Here is a 26,530-nt window from a genome sequence, read left to right on the forward strand (position 1 = left end):
CAGCTGAAGATAAGAAATTTAAAGGTTATCCTACTCGGTCCATACTGACGAAGGGTTAATACAAAATACAGTATAGAAGATGACAATGATGAGATAAGATTTTATGACAATCAGGACATAGAACATGAGCACGCATTCATGCAATGGCGAGTGATGCAGTTGTTGAAAAGTAGAGGCAAAATAAAATCACGAATTCAGCCGCCTGTTCAGATCAGGAAAGGACAAATTCTGTCTTAAACGTTTTTTTTTGTTGAAGTGGTATTTGTAGAGCTCGACTGCATGTTATTCAGAAATTTGATGTTGACTTGGCCTTTGCCTATGATCTGTTGACGTTGATATATGTATTGTATTTGAATATAAGTCAGTCAAGAATGGTTATAAACAACTTCATTTTTTTTTACTTTGTTTAAATACGTTTTACATGTTTATCAAGGTGTATGTTTTATTATCACACCCCTTTTCAGAGGAAAATATATTGCTATGTCCCTGTTCGGTGACGTTTGTGTCCCACTTGATTTACTGCTACTTAAGTTTATTTCATTGCTTTGTAGACAGAAACCCCCGGTCGTCGTTCGCGCCACAGCTCGACTGCAATATGCTGTATATCAATTCATATTCAAACTAGACAGGTGCTGGCCATATTTTGTCATGTGATGTTAAAACCTGTTCGTTCAGTTTGTATTCAATACGGTGATGAAATTTCAAAAGAAATGAAAAGTCGTCAAAAATTAAATCATACCAGATTACTGTAATCAATGAAGCGATAAAGCGGTCCGTTCCGCGTAAGTAAGCAAGGATTGAAGATGACCTTGAAGCATGACGCCTCCATATTATAAAACCGATATTTAGGAGCCATTCCGTGATCCGTTTCCAGATAACGCTTGATAATGTCTGACTCATGGAAAACTAAAAGTGGATAAATTGTTTACGGTTTACACTTTATCGTTTGAGGAATTTATATCACCATATACAAACAATGAAGCATTTTAATTCACATTATTTCTGTTAAGTCTTTTCTTTCTTATATTGTATGTGTAGCTTAAGGACTAGAGAACTTGCACGTAGCCAATACTACGATACTAACACTACTGCAATACAAACTCCATTGAAAAAGATAATGACTGATACTGAATTCGTTTTCAAAGAATAAAATCAAAATAGATGTACAGTATTTGCGAAGTAGAGATGAACCATAGTTATCAATCAATTCTGTCTGTATAACTCCTAACACCCTTTATCATTGTGTTTCCCTGCTCATCAAGAGGAGGATAAATAGTTATTTTTGTATGAATAAACCCGGGTGTTGTCCCATTCGTCTGATTTTGATTTCAATGAATGATTCGAAGACCATAATCCTTCTTGTCAAGAGCGTATTGCTAAATGCAAATAGGACAACCCATATATCAGATATACTCTCTGTTATTGAGATCCACGTAGTGCTACGTATCATCCAGGCGTGATACGGGATTCTAGTTCAAGTATTGAAAAAGAGCAATTGAAATGGTGAAATGCTGGAGAAATGAATAGTTCTACGTGTGTGGATGATGTTCATTTTGGTACCAACAAAGAGGGACAGACTGTGAAATATATTATTATCATGTTTGGAACAGGGAAGAGGCCTAATTTTCACACAAGGGAAGGATATTATACCGATAGGTTCCCACATAGTTGTCTCCAATTTTGATCCTTATAAACATAAATCATTTTTTCTATCTAACTGGGTAGCATTGCAAGTCTCCTGTGTTAAAAATAAACTTAACTTGAAAATCACAGAGGAAAAGGGAAAATATATCTGTAGAGTATGAAAGTTGAGCGAAAATATGTGGCAACCAAGTTATAAGGTATAAACCGATAAAATAACACAGAAAGTAAACAGTAAATATTTGTATAAATTAGGTTTAATAAGTGTTTAAGGCTCCATGTATATCCGTAAGTTATTAAGAATTGTCTGTTAATATATTTTGTAATAAAGGTGAGGCCCATTTCTTAATTTTATAAATTCTTTTATAGCTATAGCCAAATGGAAAGAAATTAAACATTTTAGATACATCAAAGATATTAGCATCAGATATATCAGCATATCATGGACAATCAGTAATTTTCATATTAACACAAACTGTTTTTACCGTTTAATTTTTTATCAATATTTATTTTTATTTTCTTTGTTCTTTTCTTTATCTGATGATTACATTGACGGATTTCCTCTCTATGTTGATATTCATATTAAGAGTTCTGTATGACAATACGGCTTTGTAATTGTTTTTTATTTATTGCTAGTTTTCATTTACCGTAATGACAACATAATTTTCTGTATACATCTACACCTATTCTAGGTTATTTGTCTTACTAAATCACATTTTTTTTAAATTATTCTTTAATACTGTTTAACAATGATGTCTTGTATATGACTATATCAATTCGGTGTTACATGTCATATTGCCGGAAAGTGAAGCCTAACATCCTTTTATGGAGATCAGAAAATCCTTAGATACATATTACAGACAATACGCCTGAGTTGTCGACAGTTTATAGTGAGCGGAAGGTTATCTCTATCCCATTAAACTATAAATATAGCGTTAATATGACAGATGGTGGACCATCGTATGTGATAAATCCATGAAGCGTGACCAGACAAAACTAGCCCTACCAGTAAATCTTGTTGATGTTATTATAGACACCCAACTAGAACGACAACAAGCTATCATCTCTAATCATTTGATTATGTTTTGAAATTAAAATAAATCATTTAACAAATAAATACTTGAATAGTATGTTACTGATTATGCATAGCAAGTAGACGTCATTTAATTTAAATATTTTAACATCATGAGTAGACAGTGTTTTGCTACGAAGACATTTATTATATATAAGTTTTTTATACAACTTTTTAGTTATCCAACATATCCGGTTTTGTAAGGTTCGGTTATTCTTTTGAGACACATCCATGCTTACAGTTCATAATCGAAAAGCTATGTAATTGTGAAACAATAATAAAATTGTGTGATGCGATTTCAAAACATTAACAACTACATTGTCTCGAGGTTAGTGATTGTATTTAAATGTCACACTTTTACAGGTAGTGACTGTAATAAAATCATTTGTGACAAATCATGTTCATCTACAGTTGTTTGATTTGATATTCGACCTTTTAACTATTTAATACGTGTAATTTGTCAGGACTTGATCAATATAACACGCTACTTTTCTATCATTATGCAAAGGCTTATTATTTATCGTATTAAAGATTAATAGGAAATGATCCTATTTTACTTTTACCTGGTGCATCAAAATACTGCAACGTCTTCGACGTTTATGGTACCCCAAAACTATTACAATCTGTTTTATCTGTTAAATTTAATTTTAATTGTTGATTTCCCTGCTCTTACTAATTCGAAATTCCCGTTCTTACTCAGGGTTTGAAGCAGCATGTATTGGCTACTCTGTAAAGTTTCACTACATAGTTAGTTGTTGAATCCTCACGTGTGATGTCACGACATTCGTAAACCTCTATTGCTCAAAGGGAAGCAACTCTGCTTCAACCTCCGGTAGTTATTGTCAAACTGTGTGAATATTTTAACCGTTCTAAATAATTGACATTCACGATATTCCCGTTATATTATATATTATTACTATTATTGTCGTTATATCCACATCTGGATATAACAAAACTGAAGGAAATTAACTAGATGAGCAGTTAATTTGGTCTGTGATGTACATCAAACTAATCAAATAACGGTACTTTGTGGTTGGCTGTATGGTTTTAAAGTTGAACGCCCCTCTCTGTAATCTCCATGCAGGTAGTACGTTAGATTTCTTCCTGCTTTCCTATTGCATGATCGTAAAAGGCAACCAAATTTAGGTGAATATATTTTCTCTTCTTCCTAACTGATTTTATTCTTCATAACGTCTCCATTGACGCCGCCTCACTTTTGGCCTTCAGTTGAGCGCTCGTCCCTGTTACGTAGTCCCTTGGTTCTGTACATGGCCTAGACACACCATTGTCTAGAAAAGGGGTGGTTTCTACCCCTGCTTAGAGCTCGGCATTAAGGGAGTGGGCGACTGGTTCGTCCGTTGTCAGTATATGTGACCGGGTGGTGTGTTTCTTGTATTCGGCAGCATGCTTCAGTGAAAAGGAGCAAGAATTCTTCTATACTAGAAGACACAAAACGAATATACCGCAGTTTCCCAAAACACCCTGCATACATGTACATGCTAGGCTGTCCTTAGATGACCCTGACTGTTAATCAACAAACAAATACACATACACCAGAGGAAGTTTCTAATGGCCTGTGATTGATCAATGTTTTTTCTCTTTAATTGTTTTCAGTTTTATTATGACATAGTCTAGCTGTAGATATAACGACAGTGATAGTAACTCCTGGAGGATCGTGGGTGACCAATGGCTTTTGTTCTGATCTCAATGAATTGACAATTCTTTGTTTAAAAAAAGTATTTGTAATTTTTTTTATTACATTTACAACACTGATTCGATTCTGTGAAAAGATATGCTTTATTTTGTTGTGTTGTGTGCTATTATAATATGAGTGATTATCGAGTACACATTGCAACTGTACATCCGAAAACATGATTACTAAATATCGAAATGTTACATTTTATGTACCATGTCTCAACTAAAGCATTAAACATAATTCTAGAACAATTGGTGTAATTTTCTTGTAATTTTTTTATTTAAAAAAAACACCTGAAAAGTTACATTTATTGGAGCTTTAACAAAATATTTAAATTGTTATACACATAGTCTAGTAAATTGAATGCAATAGAACAAAAGTTCAACTTCACATTAATGTTCATGGGAAAGCGTTTGTGTGAAATGCAAATACTTATAGTTAAACACACTGAATGGATATGAATACGGCACGAAGTCATTTTGCAGAGCCTTTCAACTACCAAGTCTATGCTGTAATCAAGATACAGGTCTTCTCCCTGGTTTTGTATATTATTTATATATAATACTCTATGACAATGTTAGATAACTTATATGTCCTAGACAATCTATCCTCTCTATAACAACATTGACACCTGCCGAAGAGTGCTATACTGGTGTATATATATACCGGTATACTAATAACGCGTTGCTGATGTTATGAGCGAACATGCCTTCAAACTGTATGGACTCAAAGGTGTTGAGAAAGAATACTCACATGTGAGTTAAACACTAATATGCTGTATTCGTTTTAATTTATTCGGTAAGAAGGTAAATCCGCCGAACCCAACCCAGAGAACTCCTTCTCTGTCCGCATGTACAGCATGGGGAACGTCGCTGTCAATAGAAAACTGCTTCAGATATTGTCCATTACCACTCAAAACGTGCAGACACTTGTGTTGGCAATCAGCAACAACTATGTGTCCCATCACGTCGTATGTCAAATCTACCGGAGCAAACCCTACTGACTTAGATTGACTTTTGTGTTCCTGCTGTCCATATCGATGTGACTCCTGCAGATTTGTGTCCAGCACAATGACCAAGGCTTCGCCCTTACCTCCGTCACTGCTCTCATCCAAGTCTAGGACGGCAACATCATCACTAATGGAGGACTGGTAAATCTTCACGGGTGAGCGCACTAAAGATTTCCAAATCCACGAAGTTTTTGTTTCGCCGATATACTTGCCATATTGTGTGTATTCTTCAATGCGATATTTCATTCCAACTAAGACGTGACCATCTCTTTTCACACACAGGCATCTTGGCGCATCTTTGGTGTTGAATCTGTGCTCCAGCGAGTTTGATTTCCGTTCTATGATGCTGTTGTCTTCACTAGAGCATATCCATAGATTGTTTGTGGTTGGTGATGTACACATGTCACTTACTCCTACGGAAGCTAATATTTCTTTATCGTCTGTCAAATTTATGATGTAATTGTTGAACCGGTCACTTATATAGATATCGCCATCACTGGTGGAACATATACAAGTGATTATGCGGCGTTGAACGATCCATTCAGAGAGGACCGTCACATGCGGTGAAAGAGTAGGTTTTCGTGTCTGTCTTGGTAGTCCAACTACAGATGCTGATGCACGAGCAGACGGAAAGATTTTCTCAAGAGCCACCTGGCTGGATGACGAACCCTCCTTTTCCGAAGTCTGTTCGGAAGGTGAAATCTTCTTTACCACCGTCTGTTCGGAAGGTGAAATCTTCTTTACAACCGTCTGTTCGGAAGGTGAAACGATATCCTTAACAACCATCTGTTCTGATGGTGAAATGGCATCCTTAACCATAGTTTGTTCGGATGGTGAAAAGGTATCCTTAACCATAGGTTGTTCGGATGGTGAAATTGTATCCTTAACCATAGTTTGTTCGGATGGTGAAATGGTATCCTTAACCATAGGTTGTTCGGATGGTGAAATGGTTTCCTTAACTATAGTCTGTTCGGATGGTGAAATGGTGTCCTTAACCATAGTCTGTTCGGATGGTGAAATGGTATCCTTAACCATAGTCTGTTCGGATGGTGAAATGGTGTCCTTAACCATAGTCTGTTCTGATGGTGAAATGGTATCCTTAAACATAGTCTGTTGGGATCGCGAAGTATCTTTAACCGTACTCTGTTCGGATGCACGATGGTGTTCACCAACAATATATTTCTGTCCAGCTTCAGGGTCATCAGAGTTCTGAGTCTCTTCAGACTGTAAACGGCCTTGCTGTGATATATCTAATTTTCCAAATGCCTGCTCCAAATTTTCCTTCCTGTTTTGATTTGGGAAAAAGTTGGCAATACGAAGGATCGGTGTTTCGGGTAATGTCATATTGGTGTTGATTTCAGTCAAGGTGTCGAAAACCTGGATATCCGTACCGGTTTGGAGAGTTTCCTTAAATGCAGCTATTCTCTGTTTTCGCTCTTCAAGTTTAATTTCCCGCTCATGTGTATATTTGGTTAGGATTAGAGTATTTTCTTCTGCTAAAAGTCTCAACTGAGAAAGTTTTTGGTCTACTAAACCATCAACATCTTCTTTCATTTTTCTACCTTGCTCTTTTACTTCTATCTCTAAACTCTTGATTAGTTCCAAATGTTTTCTCGATCACTTATATCTAATTTTCCAAATGCCTGCTCCAAATTTTCCTTCCTGTTTTGATTTGGGAAAAAGTTGGCAATACGAAGGATCGGTTCTTGATTAGTTCCAAATGTTTTCTCGTATCACTCTGAGTAGAATCTATTTCGATTTGAACGTCATCTGATCCGATTTCTTCAGATTCATCAACAAACGCTTTTATTTTCGATTTGTTTTCCGGAGTAGCTAATTTAAGTAGGATATTGCTGTGACCGTCGCCATTGTGTGTGTCGGAGGCACACATAGCACATATGATTGTATCACATTTCTTACAGTACCAGTCTAGAATGTTGCCTCTGTGGTACATACAGTTTGTCTGTCTTGTACTTCGGATGGGTTCTACTTGTCCTGCCATTTGTTTTCTTTCTCTCTCTCTACAACGCACGTAGTACATGTATCTGAAAAGACATTAATTGTTTTTTTATAATCGTGGTATTTAGAAATAGATCGGTTACCTACTTGATTATCATTAGAAGTAAAAATGAAACGTGTTTCAAATTCGATATTTTGCTAAAAATAAATACATGTACGTTAATTTAAAAAAAACTAATAATACGAAAGAAACTCGTATGGCATCAAACTACTTTCCTATAGCATTGACTTATAAGAAGAAAACCAAGAACTGGTAGGAGGATAATCTTTTCAACAGAAAATTGGGTGTGATATATTGTGTGTATTATTTGCCAGATACTGGATATTTAAGTCGGAGTATGTTGTAGTGAATAAATTGTCGAAATGAGTTTAGTCTATAAGGTGGACTTATCCATCAACAAGAGACAAAATGGGCCTGTATCGCACACCGGGTTTGTTGTGCCAAGTAATGTTCTAAATATACATTGTTTCTTTTTTCTCGAACCATTTATTTGTATAGCAGGTGTCGATATTTCGCCGGGGTCGAAATTTGCCATTTTCTTTATAACAAGTGATAATTTGGTAATCATGACATAAGATGAGCAGCACAGTATATGTAAGAAATGAAGATAATCTTCATAACAATATTCAAACAATGAAAATTCCATTACATATCGGTAGTAAGATCCTTTTTCCAGTACGGATCTTAGGAGGGGTGCCAACTTCCTGTGGGGGTTATCAAAGAGAAAATGTCGTTTAAAAGTTGTTTATTGTGTCTGATTTCACACAGTGTTGAATTGATGGATATTTAATAACAAATGACAGTGCATGAACATAAATTTACTTAAAAAACTAAGAACATATCTACATTTAAATCGTGTTTAGTTATCAAAAATGGCGAAATGTTGACCCCCTACGGGAAAATGGTACCTGAAATCGGGAGGTATTGAAGCCGTATTCATACAAAAAATATAGTATTAATACTTTTGTATGTAATTAAATTTTGTAATATTATGAGGAAACTTTCATTTAGACTGTTAAATGTATCTCTTATACAAACAATAAAAATCTACTCTTGGATAAACCAGTCAAAAAAAGGCGAAATATGGACACCTGCTCTATGTGTATTTATATTCTGCTTTGCGTATAATTTACCATACAGAAAAGTTTTACCATACAGAAAGTGGTTTTTTTATATATATTTGACATGTTGCCCTGCTACTGTTGTCATACATTCAATCAATAAAAATAATGTAAGGATATTACTTTGTTTCTGTCTTACAGAAAGAATACAAGTGTCAACTAGTAGAATCAATGATATTTAGGGTAATGAGAATTTATCTTCCTTTGACTGAACTATTGTTTATTATTGAATTCATTCCCTATACTTTATATAGTAATCAAAAGGTATATAGGTAAGTAAGTGACGGATTCATTCTATATAGTTTTAGAGAAACGAAATATTTGCTGCCAAACTCTTATTTGCCCATGTCAATGTTCATATTGGCTTTAACAATCAGTCTTTTTAGTCTTGCCCATACGATGCCCACAACAACCGTCATGACAACTGATCTAGTTAAACACAGTTATACATTCATTGGTGTTTTAACAGACACTTGTGAAACAATAATTTAGGTACTTGTCGTGATAATGATGATAAAAGAAATGAGCAGGCGATGGCGGCCATCAGACACATTGGGAATACGCTGAGCAATCTTCCGTCAGTCAATCGTTATACATCATTAATTCTGGCATAAGCTAAAAATTACAAATTATATTGCAAGTACGTTGTTCTGCATATTTTCTGCATCTTATGGTCTGTTAAAAAATCACACCTGTACTGTTATTTGTATCAGAAGGCAGACATGTGCCGAAATGGCCGGTGTGGAACACACTGCAGGATGACAAACCAATGCTTGAGTAAAATTCAGTTGCCATAAAAGCAAAATGACATTTAAGTTGGTAAGAATTTTTACTATAGCAATTGCTTTGACAATTACCGTCAATATATGAGCAGCTGTATTTTACAGTACTTAATTAAGCAGTTGCCATTAATCTGTATAGTACGAAGCCCCCTGATTGACATGCCACACACTTATTTTATTTCGTTTTATCGAAATATCATTTCGTTTTATTGAATGTTATTTCGTTTTAATGAAATACCATTTCGTTTTATCGAAATACCATATCACTTTATCGAAACACTATTTCGTTTTATGAAATGTGATTTCGTTTTAACGAAATAATATTTGAGATTACAACATTACCATTTTGATGACTCATTTCTTATCAGCCCAAATATTCAGATAATACCCAGAGGACTGAAGTGGCCCTAGGCCCGTATTCATGAAGGTTGCAATGCTCAAACGCACAGAATGGTTAGGTGTGATGTCTAAATGGGCAAGCAATTAACATTATATCATGTTTTGTCTATTCTGAAGTAGAAAAATATTAACAGTATCATTTCTATTGTATACCGCAAATAAATGAAATAAAATACAAGTTACATAATTGATTGATATTCATAGAGTTGCATGATTTACAGAAGCCGTACTAAGTTGTTAAAAATGAAGTTCGAAACTAAAGTAAAAATGGGAAAAAATCTTTCTATAAGATTCTGTAGTTAGAATGGGTTGCCAGTTCGAATCATTTTTGGGGCAGCTGCCAGGAACTGACCGCTAGTCGGCGGGTTTTCTCCGGGTTCTGCGGCTTTTATTTCCTAACCCGTAAGAGATATGACATGTCGTCAGTTTACATCAAAATCAGTTTGTTTGTTTAATTACAAACAGATCGAAAACAGAGTCGATGGGGTGGGATACATCTGATATCATCCTGGCTGAGTATGAACTTGTAGAGATTTTAGATTTATTGCATACACAAATTACATTTATTTGTTTGTGGTATACAGACTATCTGATTATTCCTCCAGTTTTGAAATAAGCCGTCAGCCTTTTTACATTCTGATTTGTACTTGATCATACTTAAATAAAATATTTCGTTAAAACGGAATAACATTTCGATAAAACGAAGTAATACTGTAGTATTTCGTTGAAAAATAATCATTTAAAAATAAGTGTGTGGCATGTCAGGGGATCCGTAATATGACAATATCAGGAATTTGACTCATTTAAAATCCTTCACGCTCGACTAACTCTTTTGCACTCAATGCAGGCAAGCAATTGTTAATATGCACGTTATTCCTCTACCTGGCCAGTAAATTTATGTAATCAATATATTATATTACCAATCTCAGACTAAAACAAAATTAAAACATATATTATGTATATCTAAAAGTACATGCGAGCCCTTGTCGTTGTTAGCTTCTATACCGTATGTACTCAACCTCGACCAATATCATCACAAGATACCAATACCTGACATTTCCGAACATAACTTTTACAAAACCCTTATATAAACGGAAAGGCAGTCATAGCTAGCATAACTTACCAAAAAAATACCTTTGACTGAGAAATGCCTCACTGAGGGATGTTCCATCCACTCTTCCCACGGATGGGTGTTTTGTACACCTTTTTAACTTCCTGTTTAACTAACCTACATTATATCGCTACCCGCACACGTGACCACAATAACGATAAAAACAGGGTTATTTAGATAATACGATGAAAGAGGCACGAGTTATAATGAATAACAGGGTATATATGTAATAGAGAGATTATAATGGATCATAATAAAATATATCGTGTTTAGATGTCATGCGTTTTAATGAAGATATTCGTTAATAAGGTGACATGATTTATATAGAGGTTACACATCAGTGTAATTAGTGCAGACTTGATAAAACAACAGTAGACAGTGGGACATGGGTTACAATGAAGACTTGAAGACTGAAAAATGGGCCGTAATGAAGTTAAAAAAGAGCGGGATGTAGAAATGGAAACGTATTTTTCAATCGACTTGCCTTTTTGTTCGATGTTAAGAAGCATGTAATTAGTCAGTTACGTATTGCAAGACTTCTTGTCACTCGGATCTATTACACCCTAATAAGGTGACCTTTTTAAGGTCATCATTACTCTGGGTCTGTCTGTTTGAGCCAATGGAATGCATACAAAAGCATGATCTAAGTTCTCATGAGTACAACATACCATCTAGTTAATTTACACATTTCTGTATATATGTTTATCTTTATCAGAAATGTCTTACCATATTTAAATGAAACTGAGGTTGACTACTGTTTGAGTGTGTATATACTGTTATTTTAGATCATCTAGTGTATAATTAGGGATGATTAACATTTAGATATTCACTGAACATGTCACAATCTGTCCAGCATGGTTTAGTATGTACTACAAAGCATCGTTTTGCCTTTAGTTGAGCGTCGGCCTTTGTGAAAGGTTCTTTGTCCGATATCCGTATAGTGTGACGTTTGTGCGGCTTGATGTTTGTATAATATGTTTCAGTGAGGTATCACCACAATGGGCAGGATGTCCACTGTTACAAAGAGACCAGACACCAATATACCACTGTTTCGCAATACTAAATCACCACACAATTTATACAGGACAGTTCGTCCTTAAATTACATTTTTGTTTACAGAACATATAGAAATATTAACCAAACTAACCCCAAACATCACTCATTTCGCCCTCGATTTACACGTTAGGACGAAATTCCAACCAGATCTCTTCTTACTACACAGACTCCCCAAGGTTTGCGAAAAATGTAAAACTCTTAGACTCGTTTCATTAAAAATATTTCAAGGTCTTGCTTTCAGTAAGAGACATAACATATACAATAGAACTAGTTATATCTTTTATGGTTTTAAACACTGACTGTGTGTGTAGATATAGATTTTATATCAATTATTTATCTTTACATTGAATGATAGGAACGGAACCATGTAGGTCAGATAAGTGTAGCGACTAAATAAATATCATTCTATTGCAGATATAAATGCATCTTAGCCAGTCATGCTATGTCTAGACGTCTTCCTGGTTAAACTCATCGGGAGATGAAGTGTTTATCCAACATTATTTAGTAAATGAAACTGTTTCCCGTATATTTTGATTTTTGGAGTTTTCTAAAAACTATGAAAGTCTCCTCCAGAGTTCAGACTTTTATATGGCTAAGGGATAGCCACATGTAACATACACTAACACAACATTTTCTTCTGTGATTTTTCACATGATAAGTGGTCCTATTCTGCCTTGATGTATATATTCATTATGTTTATTTCCTATATTATTGTTATTATGAAGTAACAACATTCTCATTAAAACGTTCATGTAGGAATAATGAGCATAAATAAGGTATATGATAATCTATATCCCCATCATATAAATAGCACGTGTATCAATGTATTAAAAACTAGGACAGTTTCAATGCCGGTAAACTAAGTAAGGGCAGGTAACTGCAATGATCTTATTGCTTCTGTTATTGAATCTTCACATTAAACTTGTATTTTCGCTTTTACTGCGCTCTTATGAAATCCAACCTCATTTGTTTATTGTTAAAGAATGATTTATTTTTAAATATCCCTAGCTTTATAACATATAGTCTTTTGTGATTGATGGTTTAACATCTCTTTGACTGATTATGATATATTAAATCAGTGTTTTTCTCATCTTTCAAATCATCTCTATTCAATAACTTTCCTCTTTAAACACCTTTATACTATTAAACTAAACATTCTTTAAACCAGTTTCAAACACAAATGCAGTTCAATGAAGCACGATCTCCACCATTTAATCTGACACAGAACTCAATCTGTATAAATTGTGGTTGCCATGGCGAGAATACAAATCGCTTCTTCTCCGATACTTTTAACTGCTTGTATAGATCATTTTCATTATTTAAATAATTGAGATTACTTGTACCTAATTTCTTAAATTGTTATTATTTGGGGATAAAAATATGTCTTTGGAATAAGATTGTGATGTTTTTAAACAAAATGCCTAATTTTATGAGATCCAGTGGAGGATTTTTAGCATGTTTTCATATGATGTTGACTAATATTATGTTTTGTTTATATAAGTGAGCTTCGTTTTGACGTTATATGTTATTATATTTTACTACTCTATAGTGTCATCTGGTTTCTATATAATTTTGTACGGAGGTTGCTTATTGTGCCTCATCCTTTTATCTTGTTGGTTAACACAGACATGTTTACAGTCAGTGTCCCTCCCACTAATGGTATACTCATTTTAAGAAATAAAAACACAATCCAATGGTAAGGATGAAATGGTTTTATTACTATATCAAACCATATTGATACGTGTATGAATAAAAAATAAATCTATAATAATATGACAATGAAAATAAAACACGTTAATTGCACACTTTTGCTTCTAATTTTGTAAACAACACCGATAGATTTTCGTCTTTGACAACAAAATCTCTATTTGCATTGTACATCAAAATAAATCTCCTAACACTATCTAATTGAAATATATGATATCGTCTCTCTCCTGCAACCCAGATAGATAGAAAGATATACGCACAAAACATTACTTGGATCAAATACAGTTTTACACACGTTGTCATGGAAACAAATGGCCGGCAACACAGAATGTCATTGATCATTGTAATCGGTAATAAGACTCAGCATTATGTAAAACAAAATATTCCAAATCCGGCTTTTGAATGAACAAATCAGGAAAAATCAAACAGGATTTTCTCTACAGCAATGTATCATTTTCTCGGCTTTGAATTTGTCAGTCCTTATGTTACTGTTATATGATTAAATCTCCAAAATATACTTTATTAAATATAAAATCATTTCCAAGCGACTACTTTCCAAACTTTTGCCATGAAAAAAATAATTCATTTTGATTACTTAATAACCTTTACTTTTCGTGTGTTCACAGTTCAAATCCGGAACATTGCCATGATATCATTTCCATGGCATTCCTATTTTGATAATTCTTTGCTGCATGTTTATCGGATTCCATAGTAACAATTCGGATGACGCGCTGCTAGTCTTTGCTGAGTTCTAGAGTATACCGATGGTATATATTGTAAACGTCTTAATGTCCAAGTGCTATGTAAATGAATTAATCCATGATAGAGCGTTGTTTGCCCATGTTCAAACCAGCTTGTGAGGCACCCTCGTTGCTGCCATATTGTAAACTAATTACATTCCTTCCTTCTCTCAGTTGCGCTTCAGTGAATTCACGCTCTTGTTTCTCAGCCATTTTTGGTCCAAGAATAGGACCTTTGTAGTCATCTCTTGTCTGAGCCTAAAATATAGAACAGAAAATTATGAATTTGGCGATATTCGTTATTATCAAAGTGTCCATCTACATACGACCAAATTATCGTACAATGTGTTCATGTATTTGTTCTGTAACAGTCACTGACATTAAATAGGAAAACTCCCAATGCTGACATTTCTAAACTTAAACGGCTCATATAAGACTCGTGCCAATATGCACGTCTGTCTTGTCCATCTCTGGCCAGAATAAGCCATACAATATTAGTACATTAGGTTGGTCTTTCTTGAACAGTAAATATACTCCAATAAAGATCAATGTAAGGAGACAAGATTCTTATCAGATACATATATATCGAAACACCGTCATTTTAGGGACGTTTAGAGTTGTTTGGTGAATTGACACACCACTGACAACTTGTTTTAACCAAATCGCTCCTAATCGATTACCAATTATCTGTTTATTGGCATATTTTATTTCCATTGTTAGGGAACGTGACGTACCACTCTCGCCATGGCGTGTATACACAGCGTAACTTGTGGAATATTCTTTTTCTCCCAGAGATCAACAGTCTGGAACACTTCCTCTGCTGGGACGCCGTACTTCTTGGCGGCGTCCTGGAATCGTCCAAGGTTCTGCATCAGAGCAAAGCCGCCTCCTTTACGGTCAATTTTCTTGATACATCCGGGCATCAGATTGTTCATCATGCTATGGAAAAATACATTTGAATAGTTTCAATCACTTCAGCTACCCATGTATTTTTAAATAATGATGGTAACATTGCACAAACATCCAAATCGTACAAAAGCTCCCTGTATAGTGTCTAATATCATTTGTAAGGGGGTTTAATTTGGCTAAATTAACCAGTTCACCGGGATATATATATTTTTTGACGGAATTACCCCTACCCCATCTCCTGTGAATATGTTCCAAATAAGTCTTAATCTTACCATACAGTAGTAATGACTTCCCTCAATACAATGCTTAGTGTTTATATACACTCATTGTTATTATTAATCCATAATAGTAACCTTTTGAATCCCATCTATCAAACCGTAGAGAAGCAATGGTGATATAGTATGTGTGAACTTGTATTTTGATGCAAAATAAAAAAAAATCTTACTTTTACCTTTATTGTTAAGAACCCGTGTACGTGAAATAAGATTTCTACTATAAGTATGTGTGTATTAGTTTAGGCGTCATACTCGCATAAGATGATGCCGTCCTTGAGAACAGTTTCGTAGCCGCTTTTCCTGTCGATTGGTTTCCCGTAGTTGGCCTCTACCCAGTCCAATGCTTGTGTCTCCAACTCGGCATCACGCTGGAATTCATAAAAAGACATGTAATTATACATATCACATTAACAGTATACACCAACGAAACTGAACTCCTCTCTTAACAAACGGTCGGCCATTACATTCAATGATGAAATATTTTCTCTGTTATCGAAACATGATACAGAACCAATCCCTTTCCGTTTATCCGAATATCTTATCGATAATTGCCGCGCTGTTTTGACTGGTTTTATTCTATTTTTATTTTTGTTTGCTTCTTCTTCTTTCTAAAGTGATTTTAAACAATAAGAAACAGACAAACAGTTATCATTCAAAAGTACCACTACACGTGCATATAGATCTGCAGGAAGTACAAATCATTGTTCCATCTGCATAGTTTTGATATGAAACATAAATCTACACATCAGAAACCTAAATTTTAGATTTTGTATAATTAAGCTAACAATACTAAAGTTGAATTGAAGAAGAGACCATCGGTCGGTGTACATATAACGTCTACTCCGAACTAAACAATGTTGGCACAATGATACACGTCAATGCACGTGAGGTCGCAGATAATATCACTATCAGCTTACCACATGCATTTGCTAATTATATAACTATAAACCTTTTGGCACTGTTGTCTAGCTGAAACAAGTAAGCTGTAGTAGTGTATGAATGGAGAGTTGATGTGTTTCGCCAACTCGGTACCTACAACTAGAAACTACGTTTGTGAAACTGCTTGTAGTTCGGTAGAAAGGAATAGACTTTGAGCCAGAACAAATAAAGAATCGCGATTTTGACACGCGCTTAGAAATTGACGAGAAAGCCGTAGAGTGTTAATCATCCAGATCCGTTCTGGCGCCAAGCCATGAGAAACATTCCTCTGTAAATGCATGTTCTGCATGTCGAATAAACCTATGATGATAGGTAATAACTTTATGTATCAGTAGTAAATAGAGAAAGCACTAATGTGTCGATGTTCCGGAGAACCACTGCCAGAAACCAAAAAGGACTCATGAATAATGGAACCATTGCTAAAAATGACCTCTTATTCTCTCCTTAAGTAATGTTTAAAAACGATCACGTAATTATCAGAACGGACTATTGAAATTACAGTATAAAAAATAAAAAGGTAAGGAATCGCCTTCTTGAAACTGTCCCTCATTTAGCATTTCTGGTTTGCCGATAGTATAACGGTACCAGACGTTTTAGAGGAAAGACGATATCCAAGTATTGTATTTAGTTATCATTGTAAACAATAGAATATAAATGGCCTTTTCTGCTATCCATGAGCACAGTCGTTACGACAATGTGTCCGTCAAAAGGAACTTTCAGATTGATAGGAATGTGGACGTTATAGGATTTTGTTAGATCCACTAACACGTAGCTGGCTGAAAACATGATAACAAGGACTTACTTATTTCTTCAATTCATTACGTTTTAATTCATTCTTTTTTCATTTAAATACTCGTTTACTTCGCCATATACACTTTTGTATTCATTAAAATATTCACTAAACATGTGTTTTTCTCTAATTCAATAAGAAATTACATTTTTTTTTCAAAATGAAAAAGAAACAAGTAAACTATTCCTCAGTGAACCACCAGGGTCTGTGTTTGAATACACCAGTAGTAAATCCCTCAGACAGACCACCTTGTTTGTATAGAGATGCCAGGAAGGTGCCAATTATACGACGTGATTTATCAGTACTCGTAGACAAACGAAAACACTGGTCCATCTCACCATTACCCTCAACTGACCACAGTATCAAATGATTGACCACATCACACAGATCACTGACCGGCTGCCATGTCCAGTACTCACACCAGCTGTCCGGTATCTGATCTATTGCAGTGTAAACAATCGTGGTGATAGCAACAACATTTGATTTAACTGAAATCTGCTTAGCCATGGAATCAACAAGTCCCTTACTGGATTCCTTCATATGACCAATCCTAATATTTCCTACATGCGTGCAACCTTTACATGTAGATCATATGGACGTTGGAACCCTTTGTAACAATAGAATCAACAAACAATACTGAACAATATCAGTTGTGTCCAATTCTACTACACAATACACATACTGGAATGGTAAGGAATATACAATAAAAGTGATTTGGCGATTTGGCGTTAGATTATCAAAAGATTATTAGTAAATAGCCGTTTAGAATAAGATTTTCAGTATATGATTTTACGGAAAATAAATTTTGACGACTAAGAAGTCTACCAGTACCTTTAGAGGAGAATGCAGACCATCATATTTTTTTCAATGTGTTATAAGCAGCTTGATATCAATACATACGGTCGGTATTTTGTTAAAATACATTTCCCGATCATGTGATTAAAAATCAAACTGTATTCTCCGATCAATTTCAGCCAATGAGGATTGTTGGCCCAGAACCTTGTCCTATCCAATACTTGCGGCGGTGTATCCTAGCCCTCAGTCGTGGGGATGATGATAATTTATTATTATGATGTTATGTTAATATGTTACGCGGTGCAGCAATGGCATTTCCCAGTATGATGTAAAAACACATGTCCGTGGTTACATAAATAACTGTGTACAAATATTTATTGCTGACACCTGTTGTTGTCATCGCTTACCGTCCTACACGTACCCTACTGAGGTCGTGCAATACACGCGCATCATTGTACTGTAGCAGTATTGTGCATTTACTGGTATATGAACGTACTCTCTGTGTGGACGTAATTTTGTTATTTCCTTCATCTTTGTTGATAATACGTTTGAGATACGGCAATTTTTGGAGATATGAAAGATGTTTTGACATGTAAAAACCTAATTACACACATACCAGATGAATCGTTTGAAATCGACAAATATACTCCATTACAACCCGGTTGCTTTTCGTTATAGCGCTTTTTTGTTACTGCTTAATAATAAATCTACTCTAGTTAATTTTCGCATGACATTAGAAAGCACTTGTCAATCAATGTTATATAATATATATAAATTGGCATTAGACATTTCACTGAATTTTTATCCAAAGTAAATCACAAAACTCTATTTGTCTAAGTTTTAAGTGTTCCAATAAAATCCCAGGGTAGCACATACCTTACTGGACATGGCACTAATACAAGTAATGTCAGGGAGAGGGTTTCATATAATTTGGGGAAAAAATTGAAGTTTGACCAAGTCTATTGTACATAAAGGTTACAATGAGATATGTTTAAATAAGTTGATACTAACGCGATTACGTAAGTTGTTTGGCGGAACATTAATGTGAGCTTAAAGGTGAGTTCTCTATAGAGTATCTATTTATTCCATTCCTTGCCAAATTCTGCAATGCCTCATCAGATCTAAAGAATTTTTCTTGTTACTAATTTTGATTCTCGTGTGTGTACATAATACGCTTTGAATGACGTCACCAACCACTTTAGTAGTTTAATGCCTTGTTAAGTTTAATCGAATCCAACCTCTGCGTACTCCGAATAAATCTGATTTCAAACACCCATGTGGTATACAGAACAAACTGGAGAAGATCAAACAGAAAGTTACTACAGAGCTGTCGTTATAAAATATTACACGGTCTTTCACTCTCGTCTAGACACATGCCATAAAGTAATCACGTGACTGGAAGTTATAAATAAATGACGCGAATTTTACACAGGCTCTGCACATTTTTATTTTTCACAAGAGCTCCTTTAAACAATGTAAACATTGTTGGCTACTTTGAGGTATATCCGCCACCTACTTCTAAACATAAGTAAGTGGTATCATGCTACACCCATACACTCACAATATGTCCACCGGGAAAGAGGCTTTTTATATATTAATAACTTATGAATTGACTAAGGTAATATTTTATAGTTGCAAATGTTTGAAATGACTTGCTTTATGTACTCAATTGAATGAATTCAAGTGTGTATCCAATAGGTATATTGCAGCATCTAGACATTTGATAGGAAGTAAGTACTGAAATAAAGGCACTATAAATATTACTATGTTAATAGTGCTATGCTTATTGGAGATTTTTGTTTAAATATGGAGCCGAATCACAGTAACAAAAATATTTACGCTGTTGATTCCATATTGAATATATATCAATTGGGTGGTGAATATTCAGACCAATTGGCATTTTCTCTATACAACTCGGAAAACTTACTAAGCCGACGTTCGAAATAAAATTATCAAAACAGAAAGCTCAAAGAAAAGATAGATACCGTATTTAAGATAGTTACATTTGTATATTCATCCATATGGATATCAGAAGGTTTTTTTATAGATATAACAAAAAAACACATACACACCAAGATATGGCAGACGTAAAACCTGATACAACAGGAATCCGCTATCACTTCTAGCCACACTATAGCCATAGGTTCATAAAGCTCACATGTCATTGTGTGTAGAGCGCGTGTTGTGTGAGATTTCCGTATACCGAGTTTCTTTAGTAAGCAGCATTGCTTCAACTTCGATGCTCCAATGTTCGGTTTGCTTCAGTTGCTAAATTGGCTTTTCTTTATTTCGTTGCCAAAAATATATTACTTTTACCTATATCTCTGGAAAAAGGAGATTCAAGTTAAAATGCATGTCAAAGAAAAGAACTCAACCTTAAATGACTAAAATACCGAAGCAGCATGAACATCATAGGAAGATACTGATGATGAATGATTTCAGGTGAAAGTGTAAACAGTAGATTGCATATAGGGGGTATATATCGCGGTAGGCCTTATTGTAGGCAAACATAAATGATTATACGGGTCGCGTTAGGGCGGGCTAATGGCACGCCAATAAAGCTAGTTACTATGTTATCTTTAGGGAAACAATTAGTAGATTTTATGACATACGCATAGTCGCATGAGGTAAAGACGTCACAGCATTCTCCAAGAGAAGTCTAGTATCTTAGTTTGTGATGATTTCGGATTGGCTATCCAGAGTGGTCAATAACGTTTGACTACGTGATATGACCGACAGGTCCAAAGAGATGTAAGTGTTGTTTGTGTTCATGTGCACCACAAACACATTTTCCAATTAAGAATTATTATTTATTGACAAATGTCCTTAGCTTAACCAGGATCCAAATGTCAACACTCTTCGATCATGAACTTTACCCAACGTAAACAAACAAAACAGACATCGCTCAGCTGACCTACCGACACTACAGAATGTGATATTCAAAAGGGACAGCATCGTGTAGAAAATCATGTCGAATCCACTTCTCGATCCACTTCTCGATGCTTTAATTAAAAGATACGATAATTTTTAAATGTAAAATATAAAAAACTATCATACAATTTTAGATAATTGTGAATAAATGATCACGTCCAAACAGACGTTTATATCTTACCAAATGCTCAGCGGGTACTAGACGTACTTTAACGAGCAGTTACTATTAGCAATTTGTCTATATATATTTAATAAAGAAATACGATTTACTTGTACAATGCATTTCATTTTATTTACAAATATTGGAAAATATACAATATTATACAATACATAATTTATAATATGATACACGACGACATTGGACATCAAATATATTGCAAGTAAGTTTCAGTTTTATAGCAATCTACTGAAATGTTATCTGCATTTTAGCAGCATGTTAGCTTCGTAACACTATACTCTTTTCTTTTTCCTTCCTAATACTTCTCAGAGTTATGATTGCATAATGATTTTTTCTTTCGTGTGTAAATGAATTCAGGATAATTAAACCCATCTTTATGATGTATGAATAACATTGTTTCCTCCGCGTCAGCCTTTCGGTGAACTATACGTTCTTAAGAACTTTAATCACTGCCAGACCTGCGAAGATTTTACTCCCGTGTGATTTGAGGAGTGCGGTTCCTCAGCGAATAGTAATGAAAAAGAAACAAGGATAACGACTCGACTCGAGAGATAACACGGAGATAGCCCCGCTGAATTCTACATAAAAACATGTCAGTTTCTTGTTTATTGCTTCTTAGATTTCATCTACAAAAACATCGGTGACGTCAGACAGCTGTAATCGACAGCATCGGACGATGTAGATGTGTATTTCAATGTTCAGGTTTTAGTTTTACATGTTTGTAGATAAGATCTGGTTTGGGATTGAAGAACCTCCAGCTTAATATCAAGTTCGTTTAAAACGGAAAAAGATGTTTTGAGATGCTTTTTCCTGTTCATTTAGTTTTTAAGTGTTTAAGTAAGCTATATTTAAACAGCTTGAATAACAAAGTGGAGCATAAATGTCATCATGAAAAGTTTTCATGTACTTTATTTATTAACGAAAACAATTAAAGGTATCAGTTGCAGGTTTGACGTAAAAAAAATATTTTGAAGAGTTTTTATTTGTTTTCATGTTGCCTGTGGGCGAGAAGAACTCTTTAATTATCTATTATTTAAATAATGTCCCCTTTATACAATTACCGTTAATCTACACTGCCCTCCAAAAGTTATGTTACATATGTTAAAATTTGCTGGTAATTTATCTATAAGAAAACTCTCGAAAAAACTATTAATGGGTCAGAGAAGATAAATAGGTTGATAAATATATACTGCTGCCTGTATTAAAAAGTTTTACATGTTTCTGTAATTCATGTATACTTGTAAAACTGACGCGTACCAGAACTTTTGGAGGGCAGTGTACATGTAAGGTGAACGTTAATAACCAAGTGAAATATTAAATAGTCTCTTTGCAAAGAGAAATATTGAATTAAACGAAATTGAATTGCATAATTTTGGCAAGCGCATATGATCGGCAAGAAAACGCATATAAATCGAATAGAATGCAGTTCCTTAATAATGATAATGATATGGATTTTCGTCTGATCAACTATAACCTGGAATGAAATCAGGAAGACCGTCAATACCAGTAACCAATCTCTACTGCACCAATGGAACTAGACTGGCCACCAGACCCTAAGTTGCTGATAAGACTTTCTCAGCAGAGTTCTTTATCAGATAATCTCCCTCTAGTTTAAGAATCGGTCATGTTGTGGAGACAAAAATAATCAAGCCAAATTTTAGTGATTTGTTTAATATTCTAGAGACTGGTGGCCAGTCTACAATGGAACAGACGGGGTCTAAACCTCACACTAAATACCCACATACACTCAGAACCAGGCAAACATGTTTTTGCAATTAGTTGCCTGGTATCAAGTCTGCGTGAGTATAAATAAGCCGCAACGATTTGAATTGAATTAAATCATGAACATCAGATATGTTCTTAAAGCCACCACGCCCGGAAACATCACTAGGGAGTGGAGGAGGTGTCGGGTCTATAAATAGTTCTTAAATAAACGGATGGTTCTTGTCGAGCCAACGTTATATACCGACTACTGATAGGTCTGTGATACACGAGTCTAAAAATAACACTTTCTTTTTTTCTTTATGCGCTATATCATACGGTTTCGACTTAAGGGACTACATGATATCATTATGTACTTTTAAAACCCAAATTCTAACTAGATGGCTTCCTTTTTCCTTAAATTTCTTTTTTTTTCTCACATGAAACCTTGGTGTAGTGGCTGGTTTTGTCATTATGATACTGTAGTTTGGAATTATGTGTTGTGTTTGGCAACATATCAGCTGCTCCCCTCCCCCATACCGAATCAAACCACCCTCCACATAAAACACAGTACACTCGAGGGAAAATTTGTTCTCTGCATCCTCACTCTGTATATTGTGTGGATCTCATATTGTTTGCATCCCAAACCTACAGAAAGCATTTTTATCTTGCTTCTATAACAAACGAGTGATACACATATAGAATAATAACGTTTCTGCATGAAATGCTTTTGACAGAAGAATCAGTTGTTTTGTTTTTTTGGTGTTTTGTGATGCAACCTCCCATCGACTCTTGCCAGGAACAATTTTGACAGGATATTACCCAAGAATTCTGCAACTTTTATTTACGATTTTTCAAAAATACCACATAACTGGTACGAATAATAGGAATTACAACTGAGCATTTCGTATTCCATTTCCTTAGAATCAGGATTCAGTTACCTTGTCAGCCAATATGATTACATCTTTGATCTCTAAAACATCTATTTCAAATATCAGATATTATTAGGATATTTTCTTTCCGCAAAAATAAGAATAAACTAAACAATGGATTTTAGAAATAAATTATAATGAAATAGACTCCATCTACTATAAGGGGGTCACAATAGTTATCGTATTAGATGTAAAAATAGATCTTAGCATTCTACATGATGATACATCTTGGACCTGTAGCAGCTTTTGCTACCCTACCAGTAAATTTTCGGATAACTGCCATGTTTTCACTGTGTCAAATGGATGCATTTCGGTCTGCCTGGAATTATTTTTGTTTCGTTTACATGTGTTATGTTAAATATAGCCCTGCATGCACTGACGTTTACCAGCGATGTACGAGATAATATGGCATACGTCCTTAGCCTCGCGCTCTTTTACACATTTTTCAACAAGGAGAAATGCCAGGGGTGGCTTAGCAGCATAATGTTCTGAAAGGTAGGGATCATTACTATCGGAAATGATCTCTTCAGCTGGTGGAAAATTTTGGAGGATTAAACTTTATTTTCCCGGTTTTTCGATTTTTGTCGCTTATCATATACAGTAAGCATTTTTATAGAAAATATAATAAAAGTACAAGGTAATTGGTTTTAGGACTCATGATGATGATACTGTAAACCAATGCCATTTTCATGGCGATTTTATTTCACAATTTTCAGGTAAAAGTCTCCGTTATAGTTTTAGTTGAGTCTTTACGCGACGATTTATTTCCGCGATTTCTTATCGTCAAAACCGACGTACTACGTCACAATACAATGACGTAAGTCGAAAAAAGCGTCATCAATTCGCCCTCTTCCTCACCCATCTTCAATGTGTATCTATACATTTACACTGTTTGCGTGTAAAGATAAAAGCATTAGATTGTTGGCCTTTAGCTCCAGAACCAGATGTATATACGTGAATAGTTTGGCACCACGATCAACATACTGTTTCTATACTGATATCGCAATACAGGTAATTCGTCTTAATGGCCACAAACGCGGGCTATGACGTCAGCAGTGCTACATCTATGGTTCAAAGCAGCTTTCTGCATTTTTGCAGAATGTGCACATGATATTTTATTTCGAAGAGGTTGAAATTGTCTTATTTTTTGAAGATATACCTCTTTTTGCTATTTCAAATGTTACATAATTTCGCATTACCAGTGTCATAATAATAGTATAACTTACCTATGTGAAAACATTAATAATTCATGAAAGGTTGATTGAAGAAGGATGAAATCTTTTTAAAGAGCGGCCATCCCATTATGATTGAAATTGAAATTAAATCGCTCACTAATATTAGTAAATTAAAGCATATGCATGAGTTTCGTCCATCCTCCCCGCTATTAAACACAGATGTTCCCTATGAACTACATTTTGTATCGACTGACAACACCTTTAACCAAAACACTGGCGGATGCATAAACTAATGTTCAGCCTCAAGTGGCCGACCGTCTCACCACCCTCCAATTAATTCGCAGTAAACAGACCCTTCACTAAGTCGTTCCTGGGCACTTAAAGAAGGAGTCTCCGCTAGAGTATCAAGACCCCCTACTATGATATCAATGGTAAATATCCAACGTGTTAGAACATAGATTTAAATATGACTAAAACAATATTTCAATATATCATTAATAGACTAGAGATAACATACATGAAGATGAATATTTTTAAATTAATAAACCAGAAATGGAATTAACTCCACAAACACCTGCAACAGTCCAATATTTTGTGTGACCAAAATACGCCATATATTGTTTTCGAAAAGATTTCGTCTCAAAGGGTCTTTAAAACAAATTATTGTATATAAAATATATAAATGAAAGTCATCCCTACCTTAGGTGGCATGATGGCGGTGTTGTTCTGTAACCTTAAGTCTGTCCTTACAACTATCGTCAGATGCAATAAGAAAGATAGTTATTGCCTACGGGAGGTACCGAACTAATGTTACTGGCTCTCGCGCAGACTGTTCCATTCATTGGTAGGGGGGGGAGGTACATACATTATCTGCAAATAATTTCGCACCGATAAGCCAATGTACCATTAATAATTAAAGATATAGATACACAAGAAATGTTAATTAAATCGGGTTAATTTGGTAAATTTATTTGGTACACAATATCATCATTACAGTCTTTATCTTTTTCTTCCCTGCTAATTTGAAGAGTTCCAATGCAGTCTACAGATAGTGGGAGTTTATTCCTGAAACGGATAGAAAGAGCGTGAAAACGGCAAACATTACGCACGTGTTCAGCACGTACAACTACTCTATCTCCTGTGGAGGGAGGATAGGAGGTCACGTGAACTCAAAAATGTTTAACGCTCGTGTCGAGTGAAGATAAAAGTTCCCAAATACATACACGCCAAATGTACGTACAGTGTATGTGTGGGGAAGAGATTAAGATGGTTCAGACCTGTTTTCCTAATAGCCATTGGCGTACTGATACCTAAATGTCTATCGCAAAACCTATATAATGTCACTCAACATTACAAAAGATATCGTTATCTAACAAGAGTCTTATAGAAAATTGTTTTCTGTGGTAGGCATTTTTGGTTATCAACATTTCGATTAATTTCAAACACTAGATTTACTACACATTCATAAACTCATACAAAGCCTTGGGTTCCAATTCAAGAACTCAAGACCTGACCCCAGTTTCATTTGCGATTCACAACTTCATTAATGAA

General features: G+C 34.9%; 2 protein-coding genes across 4 annotated transcripts; both read right to left on the reverse strand.

The window, feature by feature from the left end:
* Window positions 1-4,547: 4,547 nt before the first annotated feature.
* On the reverse strand, window positions 4,548-10,982 carry LOC138334688 (uncharacterized). Its single transcript, XM_069283357.1, has 3 exons — window positions 10,864-10,982; window positions 7,141-7,463; window positions 4,548-7,025 (listed from the first exon to the last, which is right to left on the reverse strand). Exons 2-3 carry the CDS (start codon window positions 7,457-7,459, stop codon window positions 5,170-5,172), a joined length of 2,175 nt encoding a protein of 724 aa, XP_069139458.1. The 5' UTR covers window positions 7,460-7,463; window positions 10,864-10,982; the 3' UTR covers window positions 4,548-5,169.
* A 2,622-nt stretch (window positions 10,983-13,604) lies between these two features.
* Window positions 13,605-25,832, reverse strand: LOC138334694 (myophilin-like). 3 transcript variants are annotated; one of them, XM_069283385.1, is made up of 4 exons: window positions 25,679-25,832; window positions 15,791-15,906; window positions 15,089-15,293; window positions 13,605-14,612 (listed from the first exon to the last, which is right to left on the reverse strand). In XM_069283385.1, exons 1-4 carry the CDS (start codon window positions 25,688-25,690, stop codon window positions 14,427-14,429), a joined length of 519 nt encoding a protein of 172 aa, XP_069139486.1. In that variant the 5' UTR covers window positions 25,691-25,832; the 3' UTR covers window positions 13,605-14,426. The 3 variants fall into 3 exon arrangements, with proteins under 3 accessions (XP_069139486.1, XP_069139471.1, XP_069139477.1); XM_069283370.1 differs by lacking the exon at window positions 25,679-25,832 and adding an exon at window positions 20,135-20,218; XM_069283376.1 differs by lacking the exon at window positions 25,679-25,832 and adding an exon at window positions 18,168-18,206.
* Between the last annotated feature and the right edge of the window lie 698 nt (window positions 25,833-26,530).

This window comes from Argopecten irradians, chromosome 1, assembly GCF_041381155.1.
Source record: "Argopecten irradians isolate NY chromosome 1, Ai_NY, whole genome shotgun sequence".
NCBI classification, from domain to species: Eukaryota; Metazoa; Mollusca; class Bivalvia; order Pectinida; family Pectinidae; genus Argopecten; species Argopecten irradians.